The sequence below is a fragment of the Panthera onca genome, chromosome Y (genome assembly GCF_046562875.1).
Source record: "Panthera onca isolate mPanOnc1 chromosome Y, mPanOnc1 haplotype 2, whole genome shotgun sequence".
NCBI classification, from domain to species: Eukaryota; Metazoa; Chordata; class Mammalia; order Carnivora; family Felidae; genus Panthera; species Panthera onca.
Window position 1 is genome coordinate 28827447 of NC_138358.1, and position 22389 is coordinate 28849835.

The 22389-nt window shown below is 43.7% G+C and overlaps 1 protein-coding gene across 1 annotated transcript; it reads right to left on the reverse strand.

The window, feature by feature from the left end:
- Positions 1-221: 221 nt before the first annotated feature.
- On the reverse strand, positions 222-22172 carry ARSF (arylsulfatase F). The gene is made up of 10 exons (XM_081794434.1): positions 22162-22172; positions 21011-21160; positions 19441-19562; positions 18064-18186; positions 14976-15399; positions 10763-10899; positions 6924-7058; positions 4854-5016; positions 1150-1271; positions 222-758 (listed from the first exon to the last, which is right to left on the reverse strand). Exons 1-10 carry the CDS (start codon positions 22170-22172, stop codon positions 391-393), a joined length of 1755 nt encoding a protein of 584 aa, XP_081650560.1. The 3' UTR covers positions 222-390.
- Between the last annotated feature and the right edge of the window lie 217 nt (positions 22173-22389).

Sequence of the window (22389 nt, forward strand, 5' to 3'; positions counted from 1 at the left end):
CTCCCCATTCAGTTTCTGTGGATGAAGATAAATCTGTTGGCTCAGCAGCCTACCGGTATTTTAGACTAGTTCCTTTCAATGCATTATTATTTAATCCATATTATTTTTCAACTACTCAATTATTTCAATGACTCAATACAAATTCAATCATAATTTCAATGATTATTCTTTAATGGTTGATTTTTTTTGTTTCCCCATCAACGGTGCACACAGGACCTAGATACACATTTATCCCCAAGAACAGAGAAGAAGTTGACAGATAGCATCACCACCAATGGGCATTTAATAATCTGGAACAGAAGATGAACGCATGGGCTCTCCAATTCCTTCCTTGAAATTTTGCAGGTGCCACGATCGGTTGACTTTGTCTGCCTGTGCCCAATCTTTTCCTCATGCCCCCACGGCAGATGTGTTCCCTTCTGTGTCGCACAGACAAAATGGGAACACCCCACAGCAAGGCTTTAGCCATATGTTGCCCTGATTCAATTCGGAAATCTGGTGCCGGACAGGAATGATGCTTTTCTTGTGTTCCTTCACAGCATTGGCCACCGTCTGGATCACCACATTGTAAGAGGGCTCCGTGTCTGGCGTCAGAGGTGTGGACTCAGAGGGGTCCCTTGTGAGGTCAAAGAGCAGAGGAGGGTCATGGTAGGTGACCAGTTTTCCCGAACATCGGCAATATTGGGTCTCATAGCAGCCTTGAGCTCCTGGCGGCTGGAACACAGGTGTCACGTAATGAACCTTCCACACTGCCTCACCTGGACAAGAAAAGACACGTCAGCAACATCCAACCCATGTGCCAACCCATCTTGTGTTCTACCTTCTCAGGCATTTTCCCTGTTCTTCCTCCTTGCCCACAGGTTAAGGCTAAATGTCATTCCATCCTTAGAACAACACTAAGAAATCAGACTCCCCTGGTATAATTTTATATATCCTTGGAATCTGTCACATGTTTTGCATCTCAAAACGTATTATTTCTTATAGATGACCCCCTACCTTTCTAAAGACAGTGATTCTTAGAATGATTTCAAAGAAGGTGTTTTCAGTGGCCACCCTAGAATAAATGGACTTGTCTCAACAAAGTGTTGAGAATGGACTTGAGTGGCTATAATCTTGGCGTCCATAGCAAGCAGGGGCTCATGTACTCACTGTCCTTTGGATGCCAGCGTGCTGCGTGGAGAAAGGCACCACAGTAGTGGAACAAGAACTCATGCTCTGAGCGCTCGACATCTCCCTGAAGCAAAGGCATGAGGTCCTGGCCATCGATCACCCTGCAAACACACGCAAAGGGCATCAGGCAAGGGGAAGATGACCACTGGGCTGTTTGAAGGATGACATTCATGGGACGCCTGGATGGCTCCATCAGTTAAGCGTCTGACTCTTGATTTCGACTCCGGTCATGATCTCGCAGTTCATGAGTTCGAGCCCTACATCAGGTTCTGCAATAGCCTGTTTGGGATTCCCTCTCTCTCTCTCTCTCTCTCTCTCTCTCTCTAACTCTCTCCTGCCCTTTCTCTCTTTCTCTAGCTCTCTGCCCCTGCCCTGCTGTCTCTCTCTCTCTCAAAAATAAACATTCAAGGAAGCAAACAAACAAACAAACAAAATACAACCAAATCACAATTTCATGAGCAATTGCCTTTCTACTTTTACAGGAAATCTTATAGAACCTCTAAAAAAATCTTATACTTTTTCTCTTATATTAGAAAAAAGGATCTTCTACCTCATGTTAGAAAACAGTAATAATAAAACCTACCTTGTCATAAGAAATACAATAATAAGTGTCAGATAATCCTAAAAATGATCATGAAAGAATGAACACTCTCTTTATTCTCAGATACAATGATTGCCTGTGTTGATAATCCCTTAAGAGTTCTGTGCACTAATTCAGTTTAGCAAGGTCACAAGTATAGAATTTTATCTCTATATCTTAGCAATGAACACCTAGGAAATCCATTTTTTTAAACTAGCATTCACTACAGCATCACAAAACACGGTTTCCAATGTTAAAATTTTGTGTCCCAAAGCCACAAAACATCTGATAAGAGAACTGAATGTCCAAGAGATGTACAATGTCCATAGACTGGAAGACGCAAAATTGTTAAGATGTCAATTTTCAACAAGCTGATCTATAGATTTAATGCAAACTCAACCAAAATCCCTAAAGGGTCTTTTGCACAAAGTGAGCAACATGTTCTAAAATTTACATGGGAGAACGAACAAATAATTGTTAAAAAGAAGGAACTAGTTTGAGGATTCATACTAAATCATTCCAAAATTTAGTACAAAGAAAGACTAATCAAGCCTTATGACTAGTAAGGTCATAAGGGTGGGCATATGAATCAGTGAAACAGGAGACAATCCAAGAAACAGACCAATACATATGTCGGTCAATTGATTCTCAACAAATGTCCAAGGTTATCTAGTCAAGGAAGAACTGTCTTTCCATAAATGTCACTAGAACGATTAAATATCTAAATGCAAGAAAAATAAATCTCAACCCATACCTCACACTATATAAAAAATCATCTCAATATGGACCATAAGCCTAAATGTAAAACCTGAAACTGAAAAAAAAAAAAAAAAACACAAGAAGAAATCATAACAGGAAGTCTTTGTGACCTTTGAATAGAAAAATGCAATTTAGATATATTACAAAAATTACAATCTATAAAAGAACAAAAGAGGTGCCTGCATGGCCAGATGGTTAAGCACACAACTCTTGGTTTCGGCTCAGGTCACGATCTCACAATTGGGGGGATCAAGCCCAGCATCAGGCTCCGTGCTGAGCATGGAGCCTGCTTGGGATTCTCTCTCTCTTCTCTGCCCTTCCCCTGCTTGAGTGCATGAAATATCTCTCAAAAAGAAAAAAAAAACAAACATTTACAAAAAATTTTTAAAAATTTTAAAAATTTTTAAAAAAGTAAATTGACCCTTATCAAAATTGAAAACTGCTTTTAAAATAACAAGCTAAGAGAATGAACAGAAGCCACAGAATGGAAGATAGGACTGGCAAAATGCAGATCTGATGAAAAACTTGTGTTCAGAATATATAAAGAACTCTCACAATTCAACAAGAAGAAAATAAAATGCCCAGTTTAACAAAACAAAAATGGACAAATGGTTGGAACAGACACTTGGCAAAGAATGGACACGGGTGGACCAATAAGCACATGGAGATGTGTCCAACAGCATTAGTCCTTAGGGAAACACAAATTAACAGCATGATCAGATTCAACTGCATCGTTATTATATAAGATGGAAAAGAATGGCCATAGCAAGTGTGGCCAAGAATGTGGAGCCACTGGAAATCATACATATCGCTGGTGGGAATGCCAAATGGGGCTGCCATTTTGAAAGTCCATCTGAGAGTTTCTCAAAAACATTTATTGATACTATGACCCAGATTTCCTGCTCTTGGTCATTTACTCCAAAGAAATAAAAATTGATGTCTACCCAAAGACCTCTGTGCAAACATCCAATGCAACTTTCATCATAAAAGCCAAGTTTCTTTCTTCAAAGCACACATGCCTTTCAGAATCTCATGGAGCCTCTCAGCTCAGTTTTCCACTGAAGAGTAAAAAAAGTACTGGGAATAAAGATAAGATGTTTTTAGAACTAATTCTGCAAAAAATAAAAAGCAAATCAATTCTAGGAAGGAAATCCTAATCAGGGATCAGAGGACAATATTTCTTGGGGTTGTAATTCTGCAGAACACTTTGAGTCCAATATATAGATTATACCAATGTCCCAAAGTCAGTGCACCCCACTGATGTCTTAGAAAATTATTTTTATGACTGTGATCAGCTCAATTAAGTAAAAAGGTACAGGGGCACCTGGGTGGCTCAGTCAGTTACGTGCCCGACTCTTGATCTCAGCTCAGGAGCTCAGGTCTTGATCTCCTGGTTTTTGAGTTCAAACCCCGTGTTGGACTCCTCACTGGTCATGAAGCCTACTTTAAAGAAAAACACTACTTCTTCACTAATATTACTATGGTTTTAAAAAAATGGATCATTTAGGGGAGCCTGGATGGCTCAGTTGGTTAAGCACCCAACTTCGGCTCAGGTCATGATCTCATGGTTCGTGAGTTCAAGCCCCACATCAGGCTCTGTGCTGACAGCTCAGAGCCCCTGAAGCCTGCTTTGAATTCTGTGTCTCCCCCCCTCTCTCTCTCTCTAAAAATAATGGATCATTTAGCTCAAATCAATAAATGTATTTCTTAGGAGACCAGAATTGTATTCTGTTACTATTTTATATAAATTCTCAATAAGTCCTATTATCCCCTAAAATGAAGGTTAAAAAAAAAATAAGTTGGTCTTTCTTTGCTGCTGTTTCTAATTTGCTTTGGGATTTATTTTACTTTCCTTTAGAACTAGGTGAATATGGAAACATTACAATCAGTCTTTGGGCTTATGACGAAGACGTGTCAGTGGGTTGGAGCCGCTAGAATAAACTATCCAAAAGGCGCCTGCAAGGTTGCCTTGGTCCGTTGTCTCCAGGGAGTGTTAGGATTCAGTAGGAAGGGTCTCCTCCTGGTGGGATTGAAAATCACGATAGGCATTCGAGTCTCCATGCAACGTCTTACCTTCACATCAGCCTCCGGATCTTGCGCAGCAGAATCCAGGGGACTGTTGTGTCTCTTGCATGGGGGAGTGTTTTACCACGTGCTCATCCCCAAACCTCCCCAGTGAAAACCGCACAGTGTCTGAGACCGGTGCCTCGTGCACCCATGATGTTCAAGAGGCACAGCCACGCACGAACCCAAATCTTTTAGGTACGTGTTGAGACAGAGTATGCTGCCTGTGTCCCGAACGCTCTGAGAACCACAATGGCGTGAACAGACGGTATGACATCACCTGTCCTGAGGGACCGTGCTTCCTGACACGGCCGCCAGCGTGGGGAAAACGTCCATCATACTCGTGGGTTCCTCGATCACTTTCCCAGCTGGTAACCTTCCCGGCCAGCGGACCAGTCCCGGGACGCGGATTCCACCTTCCCAGCCGGCCATGCCTTTCCCACCTACAGGGTGAGGCGACAGACGTCCAGGTAAAACAGTCGTGGGGGCAAAAGTGTTTAAAAATGTATTTGATGGGAGGCAGGGGAGGGTGGGTGATGGGTATTGAGGAGGGCACCTTTTGGGATGGGCACTGGGTGTTGTATGGAAACCAATTTGACAATAAATTTCATACATTGAAAAAAAATAAAAATAAAAAAATAAAAAAAAATAAAAATGTATTTGAAATGTATTTCTACTATTTAAAATATACTTAAATGTATTCAGATGTATTTAAAATGTGCTCAAATGAATTTAAAAATTAATAGTACGGACGATGTGCTCGGAGCCAGCACTGTGCAGAACTCTGAACGGGTCACGGGTACGTGTCCATGCAATTCCTTTTCCTTGGGCTGCTGATAGGTGTTCAATTGAATAACTGATTGTATTCAATATGGTGTATTAGCACTGGCTATTGCCTTCGCCCGTACGGCTGTTACCCCACATATACACCTGCCTCGGCCCCAGCCTCCTTCACACCTTTGCTCCAGAGGTACTCTCTCTGTCATTTCTGCAGGCACACTTCTGATCAAATGACAGCCCCATCCTAGAATTTTTTCAGGCTTTTTTTTTTGTTTGCAGATTTACTAACATATCCTAGAATTTACTCATTCTTTTCTTTTTCCTGGTATGCCACCGTTCACGACAACGTAAATTCCCTGAAGGCAGGGATTCACTGCTTTTGGTCACTGCTGAATCCAGAATGCATGAACACACGTTGAATGGAATAGTATGGATTTATGCAAATTTATTACCCAACCCAGGGCATTCTAGAGAATGCGCGTAGGAGTCAGCAATGACCCCGCGACAACAGGCATAAACCAGGATTCTCTTGAGCAAACCAGGAAGAATGGCCATCCTACGGTGTTCATGGATTCTTATTATTTCATTGAATTACTCAATCACAGCATGTTCAGAAATGGAGATTTTTAAAAAATATCCTGATAGGCAAAAATAGAATTTCAAGAATTTGAAATCGAAATTGAAATCCCAATTTCCTCATGGGATTTATTTGATTTCCTAAGCGTGCACTTCACTTGTGCACTGATGCCCCACAGCCAGACTGAGACAGGGACGACCCTATTCACACAAAAACATTATTTCCTACTGAATCTGTATTATTATCGTTCATACAATTATAGATTCAGTTGTTCTGCATTCAATAGGAAAGCATGAATATCATTAATATTTTCCTCTAGAAAACACTTTGAACTGCCTTTAAATACCCATGCTAACACATTTCCAGACAATTTTCCAGACAATTTTCTCTTCACAGCAGGGTAAGTATTATACAGACCAGGACAACATGGCCTAATGGAACGTGTTTTCATGCACTAAATGTTGCATCAGGACAAGGAGTCGTTACCTGTGCATTTAATGACACAACCAGAGACATGCTTGCTTCTGTGTGTGCTAAGCCATATCCTTACAAGACAGCACCGAATCTTCCTTAACAACCCAGGAGCCTCTGCTTTTTGTCCTCCATACCCTGGCTACCAGATTTTTCCATATCGAGTCTTCTTTCTACAGTCTTATAAATGTAATCAATGAGTAGATAGATATTCAGTTCATTGGCAGAGATGTGCAAAGGCACATGGTTATGGTAATACTTTATAACCTCATAGTGTTTCCAGGCAGGTAGATTTCTAGATGTCCCTTCAGCAGAGTACCAACCCTGGGGGCTAATTTCCCCAGAAATCGTGGCAAACTTAAGGTCAATTTCCTTGGTTAGCACGTTATTTTACCCAGAGCCAAACAAAATGAACTTGTTCACTTTTTCATGCATCAGTCGGTTCAGTTCACAGATTTCCATTATCATGAGCACGAGAGAGCTTACTTACAACCAGACCCGGCTCACCATCCCCCTCCTCACCTTTGTATATTCCGTTCCATCCCCCGACCTGGGCGTGGCCCACCCGTGCCTCCAAATGTCCGCCGTGGTCTGATGTAAAGTAGACGAGTGTGTGGTTCCTCACACCGAAATCATCAATGGCATCAAGAAGCTTGCCTGAAATAGTAAAAAAGAAAGAAGGAAAGAAGGAAGGAAGGAAGGAAGGAAGGAAGGAAGGAAGGAAGGAAAAGAAGAAAGAAAAAGAAAGAAAGAAAGAAAGAAAGAAAGAAAGAAAGAAAGAAAGGAGAAGAGAAGAGAAGAGAAGAGAAGAGAAGAGAAGAGAAGAAAAAAGAAAAGAAAAGAAAAGAAAAGAAAAGAAAAGAAAAGAAAAGAAAAGAAAAGGGACACGTGTAATGAATGTCATGATGAGCCTTGGGCTATAATGTTAGTCTGTGTTGCTTCTGCGGGAGTCATTGCAAAAATGTTTCTCATTCACAATGCACCCTGCTTACGGTGGGTGATAGTGTGAGCTCCAGAACAGTGTGTGGTTGTGAACTTCTTCTCAGTTCCTCCTCCACATCTCGTGTTGGACGGACGATTATGTTACATTACTAATAAAAATCGATTTATTTTTTATTATCATTACTATTACCCATCGCTATATTATTGCTTAATCGTATTTATTTTTTAAAGACTTTGTGATGCAGATGCCAACATTTATATTGGTGACCCCTAAGTCATGTTTTGCTTTTGCTGATTTTTCTTTTGGGGGCGTCCTTATTTCTATTCTTGATTTCCGTGGACTCCTTTATTCAGGAATGAAACATTACATTGATGCTAATTGTTCCTCTGTTTGCAAGGAGCCTGAGGCATGCTACTTTTGGGTACGTTTTTGGCATTTCGTGAGGCTTAGCGCTCTTTGCCTGTGTCGTGACTTCCCTGTGTTTTACTAGCTCTGTGCTCATGTGCTATTGTGATCCGTGTGTGTGTGTGCCTGTGTGTGTGTGCACACATGTGCACGTGTCTGGGCCTTCACACGGCACACACATCCTCTGTGGGTCTCTGTGTCCCCACCTCTTATCTTCTTGCAAGGTCACCTGTCCCTTCTTGCAACCACCCACTCTTATGACGTCACCATACCTTGATTCCATCTGCAAAGCCTCTATTTCCAAACACTGTCGCATGTAACAGATTCCAGCACTTACAATGTGGACCTTTTTTTGGGTGGGGGGGAGCTCAATGCAACCCCAACACCAATTTTGCCCGACGTATCCCATCCCTGCCACTGTGCGTTAGTGACCTCCCTGCTACATTCTCCTCCTCGTTGGACCGTCTTCTTGGCTACCTGTTTCGGCATCCCTGATCTGAAAGTCAAATCTTCTGCATGTGATTTAGTGTTTTAAGGTTTATTTTCAATAGTGCTTTCTTTGCAACCATAAAAGTGAGATTTGACACTTTCCTTCAACTGGCGTCCTGTCAGACGTCCCTCAGGCACTTGGTAAGGAGGGCTCACCATGTAAGAGTAATTAAGACTTTCATTAGACTCGACTTGGGCCTCGATATTAATTTTGGAATCACTAATATTTTATAAGAGTCACTGTGCCCACCCAGAACCTGGTATATTTCCATTCATGAAAGTCTTCTTGTATGAGTCAGGTGTCTGCAATGTGGTCACCTACTTTCTGAACATATTTCTATATATTGATAATGGGTATTGGAGCTACTATGAATCGTAGCCTATCACCCACTGTATCTTGAAATGGGTTATTTTTAACAGAAAGAGAAAGAATTACGTATTTATGTATGTACATGTATATTAGAGTATATACATATATATATAAAGCATAATAAACTAAATATACTATTACACTAATTCTATACTAGGAGTATACTATATAATGATCTCAATATCTTTTTTTAATCTTTATTTGTGAGACAGAGAGAGACAGAGTGTGAGCAGGGGAGGGGCAGAGCACAGAATCCGAAGCAGGTTCCAGGCTCTGAGCTGTCAGCACAGAGCCCAACGAGGGACTCGAACTCATGAAACGTAAGACCACGACCTGAGCCGAAGTCGGGCGTTAACCGACTGAGCCACCCAGGCGCCCCTCAATATCTTATATATTATCTTAATGTCTATATTATTATATATTATTGCTATAGTACTTATTAATTTAGCATGCTATTAATAATATAATATATTGATGACCCACGTATTTCTTCTATTATATAGTACAGGATATACAATTACTAATGATCTATGTACATGTTATATCTTTATATTTTATGTTATATATTATATATGTGAAGTATATATTTAAGTTGATGTTGGAAATCATGTATTTTCATGGTTACTCCCTAATTCATAATTTTTTTTGTTATATTTTTGAGAAAGCGAGCACAAGTAGGGCAGGGGCAGAGAGAGGGAGACGGAGGATCCCAGATGGGCTCTGTGCAGACAGCAGAGAACTCACGAACCATGAGATCATGACCAGAGCCGAAACCAAGAGTCGGACTCATAACTGACTGAACCACCCAGACGCCATTTACACTTTAAATGAGCATGTTGTGACTTGTCCTGAGATGTGTGTGTGCGTATGACTTTCTCAGACAATTGTGTCCTCTCCTGGGCTCCTGCCGCCCTGCCCAGGGGACCTGCCCAACACACCCAACCCATAACCCACTCCCAGCCATCACCACTGCTCTGCACGCAGGGCCAGCCAAGCCTCTCCTCCTGCTCGCCTGTCCCATCTGTCCGCCTCACCTCGGACTCTCACCGTCCCCTCCCATTCTCCATGAACCTGCTCTGAGCTACTGAATTCTCTGGGACTCATTTTGGATGCCTTACTAACTAGGTACCAACCAGAGGATTTCCCCTGGGTCGAGTAGGGAATGTTATTTGCATTGAAAGCCTCTAGGCAGGTTTGAGGAAGCAGGAAGCCAGATGGGGTGGGGGTGGGGAGTTTCTGGAGCTTTCCAAACACCTGTGAAGTGGCAGGTGCTGTAGGGCAGGAAGTTAAATGGAGGGAGATGAGGAAACATGGTTAGGTTCTTCTAATGCATCCTGTAAGCCCTCAGACTCCTACAGGCGGTAACCAAGAAAACCTAACAAAGAAAACATTGTAACACGGAGATCAGAGATTTTTGGGATTTTGGGTTTTGATATAGTTTCCAGGATGGGTATGTTGAAGAAAAACAAACTTTTTTTTTTTTTTTTACTATTTCTGAAATGACATATGGAAACGTGATTATTTATCCTGAAGGCTCACGTCTGCCTGGACAGACAGCATATACACGGCCCGTGAGTACCCACGCTTAGATATTTCGAACACTTTCTATTGATTTACAATATTAAAGCAAATCGGATTTGTTTTTGTTCTTTTTTTTGTTTCTACTGACCCCATCCTCAGTTGGAGTTAGTTTCAGACACACACACACACACACACACACACACACACTCACGTGCATACCTATGCCTGCATAAACACAGACCTGTGTGCCTGTATTTCGTTCAATACTATTTCTATTTCTAATAATGTTTCAATCATTTCTGTATTTTGAAGACTGTGAATTGACAAGCTTGATTTCCAAGGCGTCTCTCTCTGTTCCCCGAAATCCATTTCGTGCTGCCCACCAGGGAGGCCAGCCTCGCGTGCGTTTCTGTGTTTCCCCGGAGGAAACCCTGAACCCAATGTGCCAACTAATACACGTGTGACAGAAACACCGGGACTCACACTGACAGGGAAGCACTGAGCGTGCTTTTGTGGGAAGTTTGTCGAGGGCTGGCACCTGTGGCATCGTTGAGGCTGGCGGGGGGCCGCATGAGGCTGTCCTCGACTATCAAAGCCCGGGCTTCCCGTGTCCCTACATCCTGTGCCACTTACCCACCATGAAGTCCATCTCCTGAACGTTGTCCCCATACAAGCCGTGCTTGCTGGTGCCGATGAACTCGGTGGTCGTGGGAAGCGGCACGTGGACGTGCAGAAAGGAGAACACAAGAAGGAACGGTCCCTCACGGTGCCTGAGGACACATCAGTCACATGGCTCGTGAGTTTGCAAAGTCCGGGAAAGGGAACCACAGTTAGCGAGACCGTCCCTCCTCTGCCTACCCTAAGAGAGGCGATGCATGCACCAGGCGGCATTGTGGCTGCTCTGGACTCCAGCATCCCCCAGCATCCGGACCGCCGCCGGGGACACATGCAGGACGGCTGCAGTCTCAGTGACCCCGCCTGACACAGCCCCACGCTTTCCCAGGGCTGACGAAATCTGCAGGCCAGAGTCACATCCAACAGACCCAAGGGATGCCAACTCTTTCACAACCCACGAGCAAGCACGGACAGAGACATCTTGGCAAGCCGTCCCCACACCTTTGGCCCTTCCTGTGAGGACACGGAAGACAAGGCTGACCTACTTCGAGCCCTGACGATCCTCCGGGAAGGCAGGTCCTCAGCTAAACAGTGCACGACTCAAATGCGAGTCTTTGGGAAATTTCTCCTCTGATGACATGTCATGAGGGGAAGTAATGAAATCATCATCATCATCGTAATGAAGTTGCACCAGGGTGAGCTGGGCAGAATGGCTGGTGTCCCTCCAAAATTGAAGCCCATCTGGAAGCTTGGAATGTCATGGCATTTGCCAATGGAGTCTTTGGGGATGTAATTAGTGGAGGTGAGGTCATCCCGGGGTAAGGTGGGGCCAGAATGCAAGAACAGGTGTCCTTCAAAGAAACGGATGGTTCGCAGATATGGAAACGCACACAGGGGAAGGAGGCTTTGGGAAATCAGAGGCAGAGGTCGGGGTCATGTACGGACACGCCAAGGAACACCCAGCACCGACAGCAGCCACCAGAAGCTAGAGGACGCCAGGAACGATGCTCCCCTCACAACATTCTCAGGGAGCACAGCCCAGCTGACACCTTCCTTTGGGACTTTTCCAGTGTCCACAGCTCACAGAGAGTACGTTTCTGCTGTTTCAAGCCCCTCCGTTTCTGGTACTTTGTCCTTGGAGCCCAAGGAAGCTGCTATATGTGCTAGTGAAGAATGAGATTATACAGATGCCACCTTGCATGGCCAAAGGGAATCTGTAGATACAATCAGGTTCAGGATCCTGAGACAGTGGGTGGATAATCCTGGATTATCTGGGTGTGGACCCAATGCAATTACAAGGTTCCTTACGAGAGGGAAGCAATAAGGACACAATCAGACAAACATGATGTGGGTAGGAGGTAATGGAAGCTGAGATGCAGGGAGAGAGCTACAAGCCAAGGAAAGTCTGCAGTCTCTCCAACGTGGAACAAAGAACACTCTTCCCTAAAACCTCCCGGAATGAGCCCGTCCACCCAAAGCCTTGATTCCAGTGCCATAAGATGAGTTTGGGGTTCCTGACCTCCAGAACCATCAAATAACAAATCTGTGACGCTCTGAGCCACCCCCACTTGCGGAAATGTGTTCCAGCAGCCAGAGGAAACTCACACACTGAGAATCCAGATAAAAGGGATCTCTAGCAATCTCGAATCTATGCCACCTGTTCACGGCCACATCGCTAGTCAACAGAATGGCTTCCGAATCTTCGGGTCCCCATTCCCCTTCAACATGGTTCCATGATAGATCGTATAGACCTTCTGAAACTCAGCACAGGTTTTGGTGACGGGAGTCCATTTCCACACCCCAGCATTTGCTCCTGATGTACTAATGTAAATGGTAAGCGACAGCACGAGTGGAACAGAATCACTCGTCTTGAGCTTTCAGTGTGACGGACCCACCTTGCAACCTGCCAGTGTGTCCCTGTGCAAAACACCTATGCCTCTGCACATGTGGAAGTTACCAGGGAATAAGGCGTTTGCCCTGATGAAACCAGCCATTGCATTGCATCTACAAGGCAAAGACGGTTTGATCTCTCTCTCTGTCTGAGAGTACAAATTTGTTTTGTGTCCTCGTGGCCTATGGGGTAAGGACAAAGCTAGCCACACATGGCCCAAGATACTTTATATCAGCAATCAACTCTACAGGGCAGTCAAACACACTAGCTTACAGATCCCTACCCTGTGATGACCTCATCTTCACAAATCATATCTCCAAAGACCCAATTCCAAAGTAACATCAGATTCTGGGCTTCCAGATGGATGTGAAGTTTCTAGGGAATTCCATTTCACACTACCCTAATCCAACTCACCATGGCACAACTTCCTTTTTAATTCATTTTTTTCCCTTTCTTTGCGTTTCCATATTTCATTGCAGCCGAAGTTTCTTAGAGTGGCATTTGCGTTCTGTGTGTCCCTGCTTAGCCGAGGACCTATCTTCCTTCTGCTTCAGCTTTATTTGGGAATGCCTGGCCCCTTGTTCGTCTTGTTCTTGCTTACCTTTCAGGATTTAGTTAACATGTCTTCTCAAGTATGGTTCCCTGATATCTTGGAAGGTTCCTACAGTTTGGACTGATAGCACCCTGAACTAATGCCCATTACCCTATTTCTTATCATGGGCTTGTACATCTAATGTCATCACTAAATGTGTACTTGTCCTCGAAGCCCAGACCCCAGGATGGTGATCAGTAAAGACAAAAGGTGAGCAAAAAAATGTGTTCACAGCCTTTTTCTGAAAAAAGATCCATCAGCTAGATGTTTCTAAATGTGGTTCCCTTGAAAACTTTCCAGTGATTATGTTTGGGATGCATAGGACTCTCTAACGATCACCACTGCCCTAAGCGGAATAAAATCCCTTATGTATCACATGCTCAGTGATAAGCCCTCTGATTTTAACTTCTCAAAAAGTTTTTTCCCTAACAGGAAAAAAAATGCAATGGCCAACTTACTCTACTATCTGTTTCCTGGCAAATACATTTCCCATTGTACATTAATATACAAACAATATGCATTGCAAATTAATAAGCCAGTTTTGTAAGTCTCAGTCTAGTGTGAGTCTACCTGCTTGGTCTGACCAAATCTGAATTTCGGGGCCAACAGAGATATTGTGATTTTAATAAGAGGAACTCAAATGAGATACCACCTCCTCAGGCACTTCCTGAAGAGTCCATGTGAACTCCAAAACACGCACTATTGTATTGTCTAGCCCTAACTAGCAATATTCCATTTCTTAAGTCAACATTGTTCAAACCATCACCTTTTATTTTTAAAAAACACTCATTCTCTTATGGTTTTTAAAAGACTCCTGTCTTATCCAAATGGCCAACAGGCACATGAAAAGATGCTCAGCATCAATCCTCATCAGGGAAATACAAATCAAAACCACACTGAGATATCACCTCATGCCAGTCACAGGGGCTCAAATGAGCAAATCAGGAGACTATAGATGCTGGCGAGGATGTGGAGAAACAGGAACCCTCTTGCACTGCTGGTGGGAATGCAAACGGGTGCAGCCACTCTGGAAAACTGTGCAGGTTCCTCAAAAAATTAACAATAGATCTACCCTATGACCCAGCAATAGCACTGCTAGGAATTCACCCAAGGGATACAGGAGTACTGATGCATAGGGGCACTTGTAGCCCAATGTTTATAGCAGCACTCTCAACAATAGCCAAATTATGGAAAGAGCTTAAATGTCCATCAACTGATGAATGGATAAAGAAATTGTGGTTTATATACACAATGGAATACTACGTGGCAATGAGAAAGAATGAAATATGGCCCTTTGTAGCAACATGGATGCAACTGGAGAGTGTGATGCAAAGTGCAATAAGCCATACAGAGAAAGACAGATACCATATGTGTTCACTCTTATGTGGATCCTGAGAAACTTAACAGAAGACCATGGGGGAGGGGAAGGAGAAAAAAAAAAGTTAGAGAGGGAAGGGGCCAAACCATAAGAGACTGAGAACAAACTGAGGGTTGATGGGGGGGTGGGGGAGAGGGAAAGTGGGTGATGGGCATTGAGGAGTGCACCTGTTGGGATAGGCACTGGGTGTTGTAAGGAAACCAATTTGACAATAAATTTCATGTTAAAAAAAAAAAAAAAAAAAAAATATATATATATATATATATATATATATATATATATATATATGTTTTAAAAAGACTCCTGTCTTTAAAATACTCATTGTTAAATCCATTAAAATACATGGATTTTGAAAGAAAATGACTTTTACCTTTCCATAAATGAAGTCGCCTCCCTCACCATGATGGAGCCAGCACGCTCTGCCTTCATCGGTTGTTCAGTGATCTCGTGCTCGCGCATGAGGAGGCAATCCCAGTACAGAGGGGATTTGTAACTGGAGAACCAAAAGTAGCCCAGCAGAAAAATAAAAAGAATCATGGAGAATATGAAAGACCAGGGAAGACAGATCAAGCGACTCAGCTTCCCCAAGGCAGCCGTGAGTGCAGCAACGGCGACCAGCTGAATGCAGAGCCAGACTTTGCCCCCGATGGCTAATTCCGTGTCACGCGAGGGATCCGGCCAGCAAGGTTCAAACAGAGTGAATGGCATGCCATAGAAGTAATCAAACCCATAATTATATGGGTGATGGCAGTGGTCATGTCGGGAATCACAGTTTAAGCCTTCGTGCCATTTGCCTGAAATGACAAACAGACAAACAATGCATAATATGCACACACACCACCAACACTGTGTGACTTCTTTACTGCACAAAAATCTGTGTCAAGACCTGGTTGTGAGTGACCAAATAGGATGAAAATTAAAGGGAGGAAAACACACTTGTGAGTTTGCAGCAAGGATGTGAACTGGGCAGTTTCTCATTCACAGGAAGAAAAAAAGTCATAGCCACAAAGATGAAGACATGAGAGAGTCAGTGTAGACTATAGATGATGGATAGACAGGTGAGTAGCTAAGTAGATAAATAGATATTAGATGATGAGATACATATGATATAAGATGGATAGATGGATACATGAGTGGCAGATGAATGGATAGATGTATGAGTGGATGGATGGATGGACAGACGATGGATAGATAGATAGATAGATAGATAGATATGATGGATGGATGGATGGATACGTATATAGATAGATGATAGATATGATGGATAGATAGATAGATGATAGATATGATGGATGGATGGATGGATAGATGGATGGATGGTTGGATGAATGGATGGATGGATGGATGGACAATGGATAGATTAGATAGATAGATAGATAGATAGATAGATAGATAGATATGATGGATAGATAGATAGATATTATAGATGGATAGATATGAAGGATGGATGGATGGATGGATGGATGGATATGATGGATGGATAGATGGATGCATGGTTGCACGATGGATAGATTAGATAGATAGATAGATAGATAGATAGATAGATGTAAATTATAGCCATAAAAATAAATGATAGAGATAAGATAAATGATACATGACGAATAGATGGTGGGTGGGTAGAGATAGTACATAGATATATAATGATAAATACAAATAAAATCATGGCAAACAGATGGGTAATGTATATATGCATACATAGGTGGACAGATAGATATATGATAGATGAGTGGATGTGTGGGTGGATGGATGGACGGACACATAGGTAACAGATAGATATAGAGAATAGATGGATAGATAGATAGATAGATAGATGACAGATAGATAGTTAGTAGATGTAGATAAATGATGGAGAATGGACCAGGCATGCATGAGTAGATGGTTGGATAGATGGCTGGCTGGAAATCCCAGAGTCTCCCACTAAACTTCACTGAACTTTATTTGATAAAACTTGCCACACGTTTTGAATGGTAACAGAAAGATCCATGTTTGTCCTGTTAACATGAGGACTGTAACAGAATCTGATCATGTGTATCCACTAAACCATTAATGGTTCCCCCCATGGAGTTAGGGCCACATGAAGGATGCAGATTCACATCTCAGAGCACCTGAGGGACTAAGCACATGAGAACCAGGACTACTGGCCCAGGCTTTCCTGTCCTGCACCTCCATGAAGACTGTCTCCTCTGATCAATGTCAAATTGGTTACAAAAGTCAATTTAAAATAGCATGTTAGGGGCACCTGGGTGGCTCAGTCAGTTAAGCATCTGACTTCGGATCAGGTCATGATCTCACAGTTTGTGGGTTCGAGCCCCACATCGGGCTCTGTGCTGACACCTCAGAGCCTGGAGCCTGCTTCCGATTCTGTGTCTCCTCCTCTCTCTGCCCCTCCCCTGTTCATGCTCTGTCTCTCTCTGTGTCTCAATAATAAATAAGAAGAAGAGAAAAGAAAAGAAAATAGCATGTTATTCTGGAGATACCCAGGTGGTTCAGTCAGTTAAGCGTCCAACTCTTGGCTTAAGTCATGATCTTACTGTCACTGACAGCACAGAGCCTACTTGGGATTCTCTCTCTCCCTCTTTCTCTGCCCCCCTCCCCTGCTCTCTCTCTCTCTCTCTCTCTCTCTCTCTCTCTCATAATAGATAAATAAACTTTAAACTAGGATGTTATTCTCAAGCCAATTGAAACCCAGGCTCTCAAACAAAGACAGTAGGTGTAGCTGCACTTGATTGGGGTGACAGATACAGGGTGTTGACATTTCTCAAAAGTTAGTTTTTAAATATTTTTTTTTTCTATTTGGGTGATGGTTATAGGGCATAGACTTTTTTACGGAGTCATTAGTTTACGGAGTCATTAGTTGATGCATAAAGCTATTTGTGTGTTCTTGAGAGAGCTTGTCACACTTCACAAGTGTTGTGTGGTGAATGGGTTGATGTATTCCAGAGTCTGCAGAGAATAATGTAGAAATCACAGTATCATACAGAGTTCTATGCAAAGACAAAGAACACAGGATTATACAGAAGCACGTGGGGTGGCCATCTGGCAAGAACTGGGGGTCTGGTGGGAAGCGGTCTTCCGTCATGCCTGAATTCTGTCTGAAAAGAGTGAACGGGCGTCGTTTAGGAAGAAATGTGTGTGTGTTGGTCAGGGGGCATTAGGGCAGATGGTCCCAGGTGAACAAAGCATGATGAAGAATTCTGGAGGACACAGGGAACACGTTTCCTTGGGAAAGACCGTATGATAGATTAAGCAGGGTTAATTTTGGAAAGTAAAGAGAAAGCTCACAGGTAGCCCACAGAGTGGTGGATATAGAGTCGATATCACACGGAGGGCCTTCTCTGCCACAGCCAAGATGCATGCTTCTTTGGAGACAAAGGGTTTCCAAGAAAACCACATCGAGCATAGAACGACGCAGATTATTCCTTTGTAGTAAACGAGGCATGCCCGTGGTCGCTTCTTACCTATCAATGCCGTACTATACCCTTGCCTCTTCAGTAAGGCTGCAAATGTTGTCTCATTGCGAGGGAGTCCAGCAGGAGCTCCGAGCGTGGAGATCACACGGCTCACTCTGTTAGAAACCATTCCTAGACGGGATGGGAAAAGAAAAGCAAAAAGCAGAAGGCACGCGCAGTGAGTAGGTTCCCGTGAGATGGAGAGGAGAGGGAGTCACGGGGAGTTCAGGAGTTGGAAGACGCAGACATGACGAGAGAGGATCAACAAAACCATCACGTGGGCGAGGAAAATCACGTCCTGCAGACAGAACTCACACCGGGCCCCATGACGCACCCCTTACCCACTTGCACACACACGCACGACACTACCAGATACGCACAAGCACACCACTCAAATAACACTCTACATGTAGCCTCTTGCAAATTTACAACAGGACTGGGTGTCATTTCAGTAGACACGCGTGACTGAACCACTAACACAGGCCTACTCTTGGCAGGGGAATCATTGTGTCGGTAAAAGAGCCAAAAAATGAAATCATGAAAACCTGAAATCCTACAATGTGTGTGTGTGTGTGTGTGTGTGTGTGTGTGTGTGTGTGTGTGTTTCTGATAATAAGTTTTAGTATTTGCAGAAAAGATGGATAAGCCAAATGTCTGTGAAAAACCTGACACTGGGGCATCCGGGACAAGTGGACATCTAGGTTTTGAACTTCTCCGAATTTACATAAAGTGAGCAGCACAGAAAAAAAAAGAGAGTCAAATCACATAGAAGTGTACTACAAGAAGAAAAAAAGAATAAAGAGTTAACGTTCACTGGACCTGATGCGTTCTAGCACCCGCTAAGCCAGATATCATCAACCTCAAAAGATCTGAAAATGAGTCAAACATGTGTCTGGGCAAGTACACAACAGAACTTTTCGTAAGAGCCTAAAGCCAGAAACAATCCAATGGTTAGTCAATCAAGGGACAGATAAGCAAAGCCTGTTGCATCCATACAATGGTTGAAATGGGTGATGAACGTTTGAGACATTGTGCTAGGACATCCTCATGACAGCCCGGATTAGCGTAGGCGTGTTCTATACGTTACGTCCTTCTGAGACAGCTTCTCGTTCTTGCCCTGGGATGGAAAGTCCTGCCTACGCCTGATTGCAGGCCACCGAGGAGAAACATTCAACTCTAGGTGAATAGACATAACTCAGCCACGCAGGGTGGGCTTGGGTTGACTAGGAGAGCAGTGCTTTCCACACAGACGTCCGCAGCTGTGTGTGCATGGACGTGTGTCTGCCCTTTTTGGGGCAAACTTTTCGAAATGACCTAGTCACCTACTCACTTCCTCGTGGCTTAACATGTTCACAGAGAGTAGCAGAGGTGCGTCCATCTACACACCTGATCGGATGGGGTATCTTCCCGTGAGGAAGGCGGCCCGGCTTGGGGTGCACATTGACGCGGCGGAGATGTGGTGTTTCAGTTGTACGCCTTCCCTTGCTAAGCGGTCGATGTTAGGAGTCCTGGAAAGAGAGACAGAGGGGAATTGCAGAGGGGACAAGAGGGGACAGATAGAGAGAGAGACAGAAACCAACAGCTCTGTTTGCTGTGATTCCCTGAGCTCAGAATCAGAGAAAAAGTAACTGCACACATCGCCTAATTGCCTGGTTTCTGCCCGCATCGTGGAGAAAATACAGCTGAGGTTTTAGGCAGTGGCTGTGTATTGCACAGTCGATATAATTTGGTTCTGCAATGTGGTATCTACTGCATATATTCAATGAGTACATTTAATGGCACTGCCTTTTAAGATATATGTAAAATTGGGGCGCCCGGGTGGCTCAGCCAGTTGAGCATCTGACTTCAGCTCAGGTCATGATCTCACAGGTTCATGGGTTCAAGCCCTGCATCGGAGCCTCTGCTGACAGCTCAGAGCCTGGAGCTGGCTTTGGATTCTGTGTCTCTTTCTGCCCCTCCCCCACTCACTCTCTCTCTCTCTCTCTCTCTCTGTCTCTCTCTCTCAAAAATAAATAAACATTAAAATTTCTTTAAAATAAAATATATGTAAAAATACTTCTGTGTTTATGGGCTGATGAATTAAGGCTAATGACTTACACACTTTAGTTATGCCTAGCAAGTAATAGACCCAACGACAAGTTCAATGCACAGGCTCTATAGACAGACGTCTTTGCTCCAGACAAAGTTTGCAACCTCTGCCTCATGATTCCCTAGAAAGGTGTGTGGACGTTGGAGAAAATCAGACAGACTGTACAGAAGAGAGACAGCCCCCTGGCTGGAACCCAGTAAAATGTAATGAGACCTGGCTTTCTTCATAAGAGAGAAGATGGGACAATATGGAATTGTTGATTTCCACGTATAGACTTCACACGTCTAGCCCTGATGCACTCCTAAGCCTTGGCGTAGGCATTACTCATGTACGTGGCCTGCCATGGTTCGTTTTGTTGCCTACCACAAAGCTCTGAGTCTATTTCATGTACATTTTTTTCCTTCAGAATGCCCATTCTTACAATACAAGCACCTCCCCGTAAAAGGTCTGTTGGCTTCCAGAATTAGGAAGGGTGCAATGTCCAGTCCCGCCGAGAAAAAGTATGCGTAAAAATCGTCGCTCATCATAAAAGCGCATATCGCAGAGGGCTCAGGACATGGTAGGTAACTACTCTAAATGCCTTGCATCTGTGAGCCCACACCTGTACACTGCTCACCTGCACGCTTGACCGATAAGAAAGATAAGAAAGACACACAGAAGTCAAGTAACTTGTGCCAGATTTCAGAACCAGTAAGTGCAGAATCAAGATTCAAGTCCAGACGGTCCTGATCTTAATATTATGGGCTTCTTTTAAAGGCAAATTCCATCCCATGAGTTTGGTTTTCCACATGATGTAGTCATAAAACGTTATCAACCTCCCAAGCCTAGACAACAAGTGAAATAGCACAGCTCAACTCGAAGCCATACCTCATCGTGTCGTTGCCAAAGCAGCCCAAGTCACCGATCCCAAGATCGTCCACTATCATCAGGACAATATTCGGCTTGTCCTCATGCACCTCCTGGGCCCCACGTGGGCTTAGGAGTAAACACGTCCAAGACAGAGCGATGGCGAGGATCCTGAGAAGGGACAATGGATTTTACAAGGATGGCTTCAAGAGCTACTTCCCATTACCGTGTCCCCATGAATGCAGCAGGGCTCACGGGAGACCAGGCAATCTCCCCAGGAACAGGCGAGCCTCGAGTGTGTCTCTTCCCAAGCATTGACTGCCACTGTCGAATGGGGCCCACAACGCGCAAAGAGAGGCTCCCCTGGGTTTCCTGCTCACACACACAAAATGCTCCTCCAGGACATGAAGTCTGAAATCATTTACTTGAAAACAAAGCATTTCTTACGTCAGGGGCAGTAAAACTCCTGAGGTCACATCCCTGGAAGAAGGGGCCCGCCGACTTTCCTTTGCACTGGAATTCAAACGCGGGTGGGCACAGAGTTTTGCTGAAGGGACATTTGGTTGGAGGGAAGGAAAACAGCAAGCCAAACAAAGAGAAACCAACCCCAGGGCAAAGGAGAAGGGAGAACATGGTTGAAGACCTGAATGGTGGAAAAGGAGCACCCTGGAATCTGAAGACTAGTTTAGTCTGCTTCACGATTCTGCTCAGCCCCCAACAAAATCCCCATTTTCCCGGAGAAATATATAATACCCTTCCCACCGGGTCCCTACTCAATTAGCAGGTAATGAATATTGGGTGCTTGAACTATTAATTGTATTATTTCCGTCTGGTTTTTATTCATGTCTGAAGACCCACCTCAAAGATTTCCTCTGGGAGGGAGGAAGCAAATGGTCACTAACCTTCCTCTGCTCCCAGAACCTTTGTATAAACATTTGGAAACAACACCAGCCACATTGAGTTGCTTTTCTCGCATCCTGGTTTGACGTCATTTCACCTATTTTGTCTTAGACTTACTGAATCCAGAACATCAGTGTAGACATCTATGGCCAACCCTACCCAGGAATGGCTGTCACCTATAAATAACAGAATCTATAAACCTGGGGAATTCACAGATGTCCCCAGAGTGTCCATTAGATTCAACACACTTGCACAACAGCAACTTCCCTCACCTGAGCTTCATGATACAGTGCCGAGTGGCTTCCTATTATTTTCTTTGGCCAGAGGAAAAATGTGCTGAAAAACATAAACATGTGTTATTGCCACACTCATTACATGAGTCCCCATTATGAAACCCTCATGAGATTACAAAGCCATTATTGCTACTTCCAACATTTCAGACTGGTTTTCCAAATCTATCAAGATATGACCTTTCCATCGTTAATGACCTACTGCTCATA